Source organism: Hetaerina americana, unplaced genomic scaffold (genome assembly GCF_022747635.1).
Source record: "Hetaerina americana unplaced genomic scaffold, ioHetAmer1.1.p SCAF_6, whole genome shotgun sequence".
NCBI lineage: Eukaryota > Metazoa > Arthropoda > Insecta > Odonata > Calopterygidae > Hetaerina > Hetaerina americana.
This window is the reverse complement of record NW_027287205.1, coordinates 17,145,900-17,159,573: the sequence shown is the minus strand read 5'-3', so window position 1 is coordinate 17,159,573 and position 13,674 is coordinate 17,145,900. Positions and strand designations below refer to the sequence as shown.

Here is a 13,674-nt window from a genome sequence, read left to right as displayed (position 1 = left end):
TTCCTTTGCATTGATAGCTGATTCTGAATAATGAGTACTGCACAGCACTACTCAAAGGTAGCTCCCAGACCCCTTGGCTAAAGACTAACCTGTGGGGATGGAGGGGTTGAAATTCTACTTGTTGTTGACCAAGGGAAATGATGATAAAAAAATCAAAATCTTACCAAAGTAGGCGCCCTTATGCTACATGTAATCAATATTCATGTCAAATATTCTCCATGAAATTTCTTACTCGTGCACTTGAAGTAATTGATTTGGAGTATCATATATTTGGGCAATGAATTCTGAAGGGACCTCGTCAAATCAATTCGGGCAGTCAAAGCATTAATTAACACCATTTTACAAGTTGGAAGAGAGGATGGTTATACTTGCCTGTGAGAGTCTGTTCCGGGGTAATAGAATGGAAGTCTGTCTCTCCTCCATATGAATCACCATTCCCCTGACACTCGGCAGAATGTAGGCAAAATTTCGGAAATCCTGGCAGACAGAATTGAATATCATAATGAAATTGTGTGATGGCCACAGAGACTTCATTTAAGACTGTTACCAGTCTTAAACAACTTCCATTAGCTCCTAAAGACAGAATTTAATCATACGACAATACAGTACACCTAAGACAAAACAAATATCTCAAGACATAAAAAAATTGCATAATTTTGCAGAGAAGAGGAAGCTGGGAGCTTAAAAATTATGACTTAAGATTTTATACTTCCTTCAAAAAGTAATATTAATAATTTCCATTCAACATTCGTGTGAATTTCATGCATTTTCCAGGTCTCGATAAATACAAGTAACCAACATTGTGTGCAAGCAGAGGTCTTTTTCAAGGTAATTGCACTGCAACCTCATAATTGAGGCTTCGAAACACCAGCCTCCCAATGCTAGCTCAGCCCCCTTGGGTGGGGAACCCTCCTTCAGGTGGGGAACCCTCCCTCTTTAGATTGGAAGCACAAAAATCATTGATTCTTATCATGGCCTGGGAAAAGTTACAAAAATAATACATTTCCCAAAGAGTCAAGACAATCTAGCATTGAATGTGGTCTTTTATCACTCAAATATCCCATTTCATATTTATTAACTAATGGTAAAACATAAGACCATTAAAAACATGAGTAATAATCTATTCTAGTTCCTGCTGTAATGTGCTCCCTTACCCTGAATTCATGAATATGTAAATGACTCATTTTCATACTTTCCTTTCAAAGTTTTACCAGTTTATGACCATACCAATTATAACACTGCTAATGTATCTGGAAGGGCTTTGAATAGGTGCAATTTGCAAACATGTTTGATGCTATAGAGAAACATAGAAACTGTGTTCCTTTAGAGCAGTCTAAAAAGTAGGCTTTGAAAAACTTCGTTAAACACCAATGCATATATTCACGACAGCTTGTACCCATTATGGACTGCACTTCATATCTATTTAGCATCTGTTAACCTCAACATTTTAAGGGAGGATGGGAATGCAACTAGCAATATCCCAGGCCATTCTCAAATGAAAATGAAAATGTAAGCACTCATTATCTCTATGTATCCACAGACTTACTTTACAAACTGACTTACACAATAGTATTGTGCTCATGATGCTCTGAAAATTAGTCGTGATGGGTACACACAACCAATTAGTAGAAATATCCACATTTCTGGCAGGCAATGCACAAGCATTTCACCACAAATCGCTTATGTAATTTCACTCAGTATGTCATCTGAAATAATGGGAACTATAACACCCCTACATAATATAATCCTTGTGAACTGTTAGTTTTCCAGTCGCCTTCATCCAGCCTACATGCCTACTAGTCAAACTAGCTTAAATGACATATTCCATTTCCATCCCAAATCAATTTCTTGTGAGTTGACATGAGGCTGAAAATGAAAGCTGTCTGAAGCAAAATTATACTATCTCCTGCATTGATAAATATTGGGGTTTGCAAATTTTGACAATAATAACACTTTTTGTGGGGGAAGAGGTGAACTTTGCCAGCCTTTAATTTCATTTATGTTGAACAGATAGAAATGCATTTATGGAAATAATATGGGTAGGAAAATATTTAATATTTGTAGTATGTTTCAATTATATTTAATTTTGTAACAAATTTTGTACACTAGACAGTTTTTATGCTTTTTTTTTCTTCAAGTGGTTCAGCCAAAGCATCCCTATTACGATGCACCAGTCTCAGGCCACATACTGGATATACTTACTTCAGAGAGTTGAATGTTACACACGCAAAACATCACTGGCGAAATATGACAAAATAATTAAAAATGTTTACTAAACATTCAAGGAAACCTTTTACTTATAAGGTGCACTCGTCAACTTTGGCATAACTTTGATGTGATTTACTTTCCTATTGCAATTGTATTAGTTGGAAATGAAAACTGGTTTCCCTTTTGCTTGTGTATACAACTTGCATCAATAATTTAACAGAATTTCTACCTTCAATATGGGTTATATCGCAGCAAATGTCATGGATTTCCAGAGTCAGGCAGTTTCACTTTGAAAAAAATTACTTGATTTCATATGGAAAGACCCATCAACTTTTGGGAGACTTTCATGGTGCACAATGGTTTGATGACGGGATTTACTTACCGAGAGCAGGTTCATGATGGTGTGGCCAATTTGGTGGTACACTGGCTCTCGCCCCCGAACACCTACCAGGGGACATGGGTAATAGCGGAACTGAGCACCCAGCCTCAGCATCACACGGATAGGAAACACCTGACAACAAAAGAAGTGATAGAATGGAAGAGACAAAGTGATTCATGTCAAAAGCTATTCCTGTATCCCACAACTCCCACAAAGCATTTGTGAATTCATTTTCTTACAATGCCTCTGAAAATGCTCACTTCATTTTTTATTCTAATTTCAAAAGGTTGAAAAGGAAGCTTTGAATTTTATTCACCATAGTCAAGCTTATCATTAAAAACTAGGCTTGGGAGAAAAAGACACAAGAGTGACACAGTTGGAACTTTGCTATGAGTTGTGTCATGTTTTCGGTAGCACAGGGAAAGGAACTGGCCCACTTCATTATCCTAATGCGTGCATTTCAAATGCTGTTGCACTTAGTACTATGTGACCTCTACTCTAACCTACCAAACCACCCTTCCTACTCGGCCCCATACTCACCTTGGCCCATGGGGTCTCCATGCGGTGCAGGAGAAGGGCGAACAGGTAGGGGGGAGGGGGCAGGGGCAATCGCCTCAAGCACTGGAATGTTGCCCTTATGTATAGGAATCCACCGTGGTTGTGTGTGCCAAGAAACACACCTTGAACGGTGCTGTGGCCCAACTCCGTAACAGTGTTACCTGCAAACATTGACACGAAACATTCTGTTGATCTCTTAATTTAAAAATTCCACGAGACTCCAAAGAACTAAATTTCTTTTTCCATGCAATGAGTAAATAAATACTTTCTGAATTATGGATTATAAACAAATAGTAGATTTTCTGATCTTCGAACAATTTCATTTCTCATGAAAAAGTTCCATGAGAGATCATGTATTTTCAAGCAAGAAAAGTTATTAAAATCATTTCAGAGGAGCAGTTCATTTTGTGAGCTAAATTAACTTATTAAACCCTGCATGTAAAATAATTTTATTAAGTATTGAATACAATATAAAGTGTATGTTTACCGTTTTCCACATGATTCATCTTCAATCCAATTAGTTAACTGCATTATTTAAATAAATGTTCATTTTATGTTCATTTATTATGCCTAAAAAGACTAGTAGTATCAAAATATTATTAAATGGTAAACTTCAGGTGTAACAGTTATAGTACAGTTTTGCCACATTGGACCTCAATTTGTTAAACACAAAATGCATGAAAAATATTCAAAATTTCACTTTGATGATAATTTGTCTTTTCACAGAATTAAGTCATTAAACCTAATATTATGGTATATTTAGCTACATGGCTGCATCCATCGACCAAAATACCTAATTACTAGAGAAGTGATAGGAATATGTTTTGACTTTTCCTATACATTTCATTATGGCCAATTCCATGAATTCTTAAACTTTCCACCTTTGGGATACTCCGTGCATCTCATCACCATAATGATCTACTTAATCTGACATCATCTGTCAGTCAGAAATTAACTAAATGGTGCGACAACAACTAACTGTACCTGAATATAGATGAATGACAACTGATTCTTCTTTACTAGAAATAAAATTGTTAACAGATTTTACGTTAAATATATAGTAAAAAGCATTTCCCAGGTAAACTTCACAAAATTTCAAGCAGTTTATATTGATTAACATCTAACTTGGGAGGGGCGCATTTCCACCTATCTTCCCACTTGAGTTCTGCATGCTGTCTTATCAGGATCATTAGATCGTGTATATTTAAATATACTGATACTTTTGGACTATGATTTATTCTATTCTTTCCTTATTTATAGCATACTTGTCTGGGGACCATCACCCAAACCTGTTAACATATTTAAAAACAAAAGATGGTCTTTTGTTTGATTGCCCATAAAGCTAATCATACTCCCTGTGGCCCATAAATGAAGCATTTCTCCCACACTATACTCATAATTGCTTAGGTGTCTGATATGTGACATCTAACCTTCAGAAGCATTCAGTGAATGTCAGTACACATATTTATAAATGAGATGACAGAGAGACATGCATGCCCCATATGTCTGGGCAAAGAATAGTGCCTTGGATGCTTAAGTTATGGGTTTATCAATGTATAATAAATTTCCTTTGATGCTAAAAGCTCCTTTGAGGACTGTTTTTTTAAGCAAGGTAAATGCTCCCCAGCTAAATAAATGCTTCTATGATGTTCAGGAACTCATGGAACAATGACACTGGATCACAATCTGTACACATACATCTATTTTTATGCCTTGCTGATTTTGCATGTTTGTACATCACATGTTCTACACTTAAAGAATTAATCACTGGGCAAATTAACTATTATTATTTTTATTATTAACTACCTAAATCACCATCATGATGAATCCTCAAGTGAATCATTTGCTTACAAATAATGTCTCAATTTCTGAACATGTAGTGATCTCCTTTGCCAGTACTCTTTCTTTAAAACTTTGAAATAAACTACAGTTATAAAATATCACAGTACCCATATTTCATTACTTAAGCATCATCTTCATGTACCACCAACTTTTAAGAGAGGTTTCAGGGTCAAATTTTTAATTTTCCACCTGTTCTAATACATAACCCTGTAGAAAATGTAAAATTGTAAATTTAAAATCATTACTGTGACCAATATTTATAATATGCTTAAAAAATTACTCCTGTGATCACTATCATTTTCCAAACCAAGGCAATTCTCTTTGTCCATATGTTAAAGTTTCCATGATGTGGCGTTCAAGTACCCAGGCAAACATGCATGTGCACGTGGGTACACACACACACACACACTGCAGAGGAAACCCATCCATGTGGATTTCAAGGCCCATCCAGAGTTCACCATTACCCCTTGTCAAAAAAAGGTAAGGTGGCAAATGAGACTTTGACAAGGTTCTCCACAGGGAAGGTAAACCATCCTACCTTTGGAAGCCTGTTCGTAGAGGGCGGTGAGGTGGCAGAAGATGTCTCGGGGAGGTCCCTTGTCCGAAGGCAGCCATTCCAGCAGAACCACCACCTCATCTTGTCCCACACAACGCATGCCACGGGTCGTGAAACTCCACACCACTCGATTAACACAACAGTCCACTGCAAGGGAGAAAATCACAGATCGATTGGAGAGACTGCTAAAGAGAATATCTACAACGAAACAAATTTCCCTTGTTGATGGCAGTTTTATCTACCATAGCCATTGCTTACTGTGCAGCCAATATTTTCAATACAAAACTAATAAATTACCGCAGTGCATTTTCCTTGCATGCATGCAGTCCTGCCCAAGAAAATCTCATTAAATTTTTCTTCTCATTAGCTACATAACTGTTGCAATTTTATCACCATAAAATAGGCCTATTGAATTTTGCTGCCCTGAAGCTGCATTCAATATCAATACACTGAAATATATACTGTGACATGGAATGCTAAGACTCTGTTACAAACTGGAAAATTCAAAAACCTTAGGATTGAAATGGATGTAAAGAAATGGGTGCCATTGGATGCAGTGAGATGGGAGAGGCAGAGTGGGAGGGCGGATTAACAAGTGAGAAGTGGAAATGCAACATTCACTTTGGTAAATCAAGATAGGACAAATAAATGGTAGAGGAATAGATGTGAAAGAAGATGGACAAGTACAAAGGTAACATATATAAGTGATAGAACAAGAGCTTAGTGGGCATGTTACCAAAGAATCTAGTCATAATGCAAGTTTATAAGCCGGCATCAACATCTGATGAAGATGATGTCGATATGGCGTGTTGAAATATTACAATGAGCATGAAGGAGAAGAGGACTGCTACAGGACATACAGGAGGTGACTGGGGTGCTCTTGTACATGGAGATGACTGGGGTGCCCTTGTGGGAGATGAAGCATGGCTGCAGAATTTGGATTGGGTAAAGGTTTAAAGAACTGCAGAAACTGCAGAGATCGTTAATTTAATGGTGTCTCCGCTGATGTGCACCCGATTCTCATTCGCACTCCGATTAAGTGGCACTAAAGCACTTGGCTAGATAATGAAGGATTCTGGTTTGATCCCAGTCGAGGAGAATGATTTCAACATAGTGAAATTCTTGCATTAAATGAAAAAAGGGACAGACAGGTCCAACTTAGTTAAGCGAAAAACTGGTCATGCCAAACACATGATTTAAAAACCACATATGAAGAAATTAGACATGGATTTCCATGGATGTGAAAAGTTTTCTTTTAACTTGATCATCTGAATAATTATGTGGAATAACTAAGGAGAACAATATATGTATTGTATGCCTTAATATCTAATTCGATCAATAATAACTTTTGAAAAATTACCAGGCTTAACTTTAAATAAATATATACATGAAGGGAGGCAATAATTCTGCCATTTCACTATTGTGACTAAAAGTGAAATTTGGCCTTTTTCAAGCTTAAATAGTTTAGTTGAAAGGTCAGTAACCCAACAATAATTTTACAGTATTCAGTAGCTGAAAATGTAGTCAATATTATATTCTGAATTAAGGAGGGTAATCAGGCATCCTTTAAGATTCCTCTATAAGTGTAAACATCATACAGCATTTGAACACGGTAAACAATTGAAGGCTCTTCCTCTCTCTCTAATTCACTCTGTAATCTTGGAGTCTAAGTTATACTCACGGGTTATGATCTTCACAAGGACAAAGAAGTTCTTGGATAATGCAAAGGCGAGAGGGGGCTCTGATTCATCCATCAGGGTATCCATCAATCGATCCAACTCCGGACCCTCCTCAAAGTTGTACTCTGTGTGTCAGAAAGAGAGGTCATACTCATTAACCATAAGCCCACACATATAATATATGAATATGAATATGTGATCTGTGAATATGAATCACATATGAATATAACAGTCTAGACATAAATATGTGTACTTGTGAGTGCAAACACACATCATTCACAACAAATTCTAAATGTTAAAAACAATTTCTCTTAAGGTATGCTAATTTTAGCAAAGGCAGAAAGAAAGATAGAACATGAGAAACTGAGGGTACTCCCATCAATGCTTTTACTGGTAAAAATGGAACTTTTTCAAAAATAGTCCTTGGAATCATTAAAAATAAAAAAGCTGTCAACATGGCTAAAAGTATTCTCTAATAAATACCAGTTACCAGACTTGAGGATCACTGCCAGCCTTTAGGAATGGCAAGTGGTGTGACGGCACCGGGCCCTGTACTAACATGGCCCCACGGATATCGATTACAAATATGTTACAAATTATGATCACCTTAGAAATTTTGTGACTTCACAAGGGCCTCACAGAAAAAGCCATGGAATGTAAGAATAATTTATAAGCAATAGAAACCTTGCAGCACCCTTCATCAATGCGCAGTTATTATTTGCTGTCTTATCGAAAGCATAATGTTCCCACTGATCACATTGTTACCACTCCCGCCACATTATAACCACAATGTCAGGCCCCGCACAGTGGCGACTTCACTAGGCCCCTCTCACCAGTAAGGCCACCTCTGTTGAGGATCAATGCATTAATAACTTGAGAAGTCTTTGGCCAACTTTTAACTTAATGCTTTAGGTATATTCTCAATTAACTTTTAAAATTCATTCCATATATTATTTTTCTGAACATAAACAATAATCTCTAGAGCTTTAAGTTTATCATTTATTACAATTTTTATTAATTTTCAAAGGTAGTCCAGTACAAATGTGTAGGCAGCACCGCATCAGCAAGATGAGGGAAAATCACTTGCTTTGCAAATTTTATTTAACACTGAATTCTATGAATGCCCAATGAGGTTATTTCATACAAATTTTATACAGAAGCCATGCATTGTATCAATTTTGTATGCATATTATACACTTGGAAAATAGACTGTAAACAAATCTACACATTGTATAAAAATGTAAAAAACTGAGCAAGACATGTGCACAATAGGTATACATTTGTTCAGTTTCAAGAAAGTTGCAGACTCTAAAATAAATGTATCACATACAAAAAATTAACACAAATTGTTCACACACAAAAAATCATTTTGCCTGTAAGTGGACAGAGCTAAATGTATCTCCTTATCCTCTAAGCTATAAAATCAATCATCATGATATTTTGCTGAATTTCCTCAGCACACAGAAGTAGAGCAACTGTGTCTGCTGCTTCCTTTAGGCTATAGCTTTCGGTTTATGCACCACGGAACCATATTGTGGGGGAAATGGTAATGGTGAAGGAGAGAGAGAGAGTTGGAGTGTTTGACAGGTGGGGAAGAGGGAGTTATGGGATCCCACACACCATGTGCTCAGAGAAGGAAACTATCATGATAACTTGGAGCCAGTTGAGTGGTTTCAAAGGCTTAATTAATGAGGAATTCAAGTGGTTTCAAGGGTTTAATTGGAGAGGAATTGATCTTCCAGATGAAAGAGGTCGAGGCTGCCATAAAATGGTCTGAATCTACTTCACATGGCACAACCTTTGACCTGGCAGAGAAATTGAAGAAGGAATTTTGGGCAAGGATAAAATGGGAAAAATTAGTGAGAAGTGCCGTGCTAGGGAGATATGGGGCTGCACATTTTGATATGAAGATGCTGAGGGAGGAGAGACATCAGGCGTACATTGTGGGGGTGTACATACAGGTGATGTTAATGGTTGCCATGGTAATTGGGAGGTCATGGGGAAGAGTGGTGGTGTTAAGGAGTTTGAGGAAATGTAAAGTAGCTTTGATAAAGGGAATGAATGGAATATCAGTTGTAGGTAGTAATCAACATAGGCAGAGTTACTCAATTATGGAGTTTGTAGTGGTAGGAGTGACAATTGACCATTCGGGAACAATGTTTTGTGAACTCGGGGAGGATATAAAAGTGAGAGGTGTGGAAAACTCTTTGTAAGCTTCCCTAAACTTTCCAGTCCCAAGATAATCCTCAACAATCCACAGGTTCCGGGATTTTATAGGCCAGCAGCAAACTAAATGTTGATCTAGGGGTCAACAGAACATAAAAGCCCTTCTATTCCACATTAAGGTCATAGGAAATTGTAAATATAGCAACAATGGTTTCAATCTTGTATAATTCACAAGTATATCTCATATAAAATTATAAATATGTTATATTGGAGCGTAAGTATAGCCATATGATTTTTCATACTTCGTGCTTTGTAACATGTTGGTAAAAGTATTATATGAAATATTGACGTTTTCAAAAAATTTAATAGCATATTGAATTTTGGAATTTATGCGACACAAATGAATTAATACGATGGCAGTTTTTTCTCCCATAAACATTTCTTTAGGCATTGACTTAAATTTTTGAAAGAAAATAATTATATTTTACAATGGTTGTTAAATTTTTTCTTTCTAAATAGATCAATTAAAAGTGACTTATGATAAGATGATTTTCATGGGAAAAATGCACCGTTAACCTATTGAAAAATTAAAAATTTTGAGAAATAGCATTTTTCTTGGCCCATTAAGATGCAAAAGCACATACGACGCACCGTGACTTTTCAGGTAAGAAATTATGAAAAATTCTTGGATCAGACTGAAAGGATCAAAGTACATTATTTTCAACACTTTATGTAAAGATAAGAGAATTGTTAGATGAAAAGATTATCAGCTATATAAATGTTTATTCATCACAGAATCCAAGAATTTTGGCATCACTGCTGCTAAAATGATATATATGCAGTTATTTTCCCTGAAATTGTCACTTTCCTCAAGATGCCATCTTCACTTCCTTCTAGCACATTGCTAATTCCACATTTTTAAAAATACAATATGATAGTCTCACTTTTAACTTTCTACCAAGACTTTTCCACCCCTTCACAAACACTAGAAATCGAAGGCAGTTTCATTCTCCCTGTCGGGATGATGTCATCTGTTATTGCCTTAATCTCCTTTATCCACTCTTGCATGGTTTATTGACTGAAATGGCCAGAGGCAACAATTGAAATGGTTACCTCCCCAAAATTACAGCAAGAAGCATCTTCAGTTACCTGGCAATGCTTTTTTCTGACTTCGTTTTCTGGGACTAAAACTGATCACATGCATGTCTTCTCCAGAACCTGGACCTGGTCTACACCTTCTATTACTATAGCTCATAAGCCTCTCCATACATCCATTCTTTGGGATGAACATGAATATAAATTCCATATGGAATTGTACATATAGGCAGGACTTTTCATTTCAAGTTTAACAAAGGAGGGAGTTTTGAAGCTCGAGTGCAAAATGTAAAAAGAACAACATCTTATAGTTACCAGAAGTCATAACCTACCATATTATCATAACCTTCTCAGAATCTTTAACATCCACTATTTTATTTGATGGCAGGTCAAATATCAAGGGCACCTCATTCATGTTCCCTATTTATCCTCTCAAAACACATCCTTTTTCTCAAGTTAATGACACATTTGTGGAATTCTGTAATCTCTCTTTTGTATTCATTAGGCAGTTTTTGTGCTATTGTAGTTCTGGTATGCATACAGAGACTATCTGTCTTCATGAATCACTTGCACCATAACTTTGTCCCAAAAAAATCAGCAATAGACACACCTATGACTTATTTTCTAGCTTAATTTAAAATCATTTTTGTTGAAACAGTAGTCCCATTCTACCTGTTTTATCCAATTCTTGAATGTTCCTCACACTTTGTCCATTTAGGAGCACATGAAAACAAAGTTTTTCCTTCTATCTGCATTCACTAAATTAATTTTCTGTTCATGGCATTTTCATATCATTTTCTCAGTCACAGGTGGGCGAAAATGCCTTTCAGCTGCCGTTATATTTTGAAGCGTAATTAACAGCTTCAAGTTTAAATTCAACACTGCATGACAAGCTCCTCTCTTTAGATTCCATGATGTTATTCCAATTTTAACTCTTTATGTAATACATAGTTTGTTATTATCTTGATATTATCAACATTTGTATTAAAGGCAACTATTTTCTATGCCTTTACTATACTCTCATATCACTGAAGATTGAGTACCTGTAGATCCAGAATTTAGTGTGAGAGATATAATGACTTAGTAGAGGAGTGTATTCCCCATCAGCCCAAAGTAATTATGTTTTGCAGCAGCATCACATGTGAGATGAAACTAAACATTATATACTCTATTCATTTATTATTTATCAGGGAATTTTTATATAAAGCACTGTCAAAGAAATATTAAAGCTCTATTGCTTACTACTGGCTCAAAACAATGATATTATCGAAAGTTGCAATGAAGATTATCATTTTCTATGCCTGAAGAGGGGAAAAATACTTATATTAGGTATTTTTTCTAATTGATTGGCTTGCATCCTATAGGTTGAAGTTATATCCACATTCCCTTGGCCCATTAGATGCAGGCTGATTAAGGAGCAAAAAAGTGCATTTGATTGGCTGGGAAACATGGTAAATGTACTTTTTTAAAATACTAATACACTTTCATAAATTTAGCAATGTAAGACTGTTTAAATGAGACAAAATAAATGCAGAAGTGAAAACTGAAAGCAAAAAATTAAGTTTCCTAAAAGGCTATAAGTTAAAGAAATCCAATGAACAAAGCCAGTGTGTGTTATGAAACAGAATTATTTTCAAAGGCAGAAGAAAATGGAAAATTTCAACAAAAACAAACTTATCATAAACAAAGAAAACAAACCGGTTATTTTACAGCACAATTTCTGGGCTGGGATAGACCACCCTCACATTTTAGATTCTATCTACTCAATGAAAGCATCTACTAATTTTTTAGGTAAAAATATGTAACTTTCCAAATTTTGAAGATGTTTCCAAAATAAAATTGAAAATTCCACATAAACAGCATTTTTGAATTGCATTGTTCCTAGGACCCATATTTTTCCTTTTCAGATATTTTTTTATAAAGATCACCAAGAAGAGCATTCTACCACATAAACTTTACACGAAATGCAATTATTCCCGGAGTGATTTTCCTATTTATGGCAGCTGAAGTGGTAAAAAGAGGATTGAAATGAGGAAACAAGGAATTGAGTAGCATAAGTATTACATCTGAGCTAAGCAACAATGACAAGAAACATGCAAAAATCATTCAACTTAATTACGCTTCTTTTTCAAATAGTTTTTATGGTTTTACATCGATTTCAAGTTGAAAAAGTGGAAGTGGAAAATTACTATACGAGAAGTAGCAGTAATTCCAAGTCCCCCGATTATAATTTCCAAGTAGTAGTTTCAGAGGAGGCGACCAACAGCTAAGGTCATTTGCACCATTAGGTATGGACAGGAAAGGATGAAGGGTGGAAAGGAACCCGGCGTCAGCATTAGTCTACTGTTAACGAAAGGTACTAAGGGGTCCACGGCTTAACATCCCATCTGGCGGATGGTTTATTCACTCTAAGTGCCCTCCATAAAACACCTCAAGTAAGAATAAGGATCCCACTGAAAAATATCTGCCTCTCCAGGACTCGCACCCAGGCCCTCGGGTGGGAAGCCAGTACATTAACCACCACACCATTACGATCCCCTGTTGTTTCCTGACAAACTATTTACACAAATACATACACACCATTGTGTTGAAACTTCTGTGACATCTCAACATTATCTTCTAGTAGTAAAAATAATTTTTTTTCACACTGTCAACACCATTATTCCATGGCCTCCAAGATGAGGTCCCTTTTGCCCTTTTTGGTGCACTATTGCTGATGCTAGAGTGGCATTTGCACACATAGCCACAGAGTGGATCCTTTGTTGTTTGAAAAGGCCAAAAGAGTCAGGTGCATGAAGCACCACTCAAAAAATCTTGCGACCAAGAAACTCCCGAGTTAAGGTCACTCGACAAGGAGGGGGAGGGTTGACTTTGATGGTGATTCTTCCTCATCATCTTTCTTGTAATTCTGAAAGGAGAGTAGTCCTCAAAACAAATTCTTATGATGATGCAGCCATCACCCCTTGTGACACAAAGTGTTACTATTACTTTTGCTTCCCTAAGAGATGACCACAATCCTTTTCTTGGTATTGGCAGGAAGTCAAAATTCCTTCGGTGGCAGGGAGACAGTGTGCTCCATAGGGCCAACTGAAGTTTCATTTCAGGATGGAGAAACAGCTCTGAGTCTTATTCATTGTGACAATTGATGAAAAGAAAGGCATGGCATCATCACCAGAGACATTGCTCCCTCA

At 36.4% G+C, this 13,674-nt stretch overlaps 1 protein-coding gene across 3 annotated transcripts in view; it reads right to left on the bottom strand.

Annotated features, from left to right (window-relative positions):
- Positions 1-13,674, bottom strand: part of Sara (Smad anchor for receptor activation) — a 64,933-nt gene that overhangs the window by 17,106 nt on the left and 34,153 nt on the right. For all 3 annotated transcript variants that reach the window (XM_071593695.1, XM_071593696.1, XM_071593697.1), the window contains 5 exons: positions 7,225-7,347; positions 5,526-5,690; positions 3,128-3,306; positions 2,591-2,719; positions 373-477 (listed from right to left, as the gene is read on the bottom strand). In XM_071593695.1, coding sequence (XP_071449796.1) covers positions 373-477; positions 2,591-2,719; positions 3,128-3,306; positions 5,526-5,690; positions 7,225-7,347 — 701 coding nt within the window. The remainder of the gene's footprint in view (positions 1-372; positions 478-2,590; positions 2,720-3,127; positions 3,307-5,525; positions 5,691-7,224; positions 7,348-13,674) is intronic.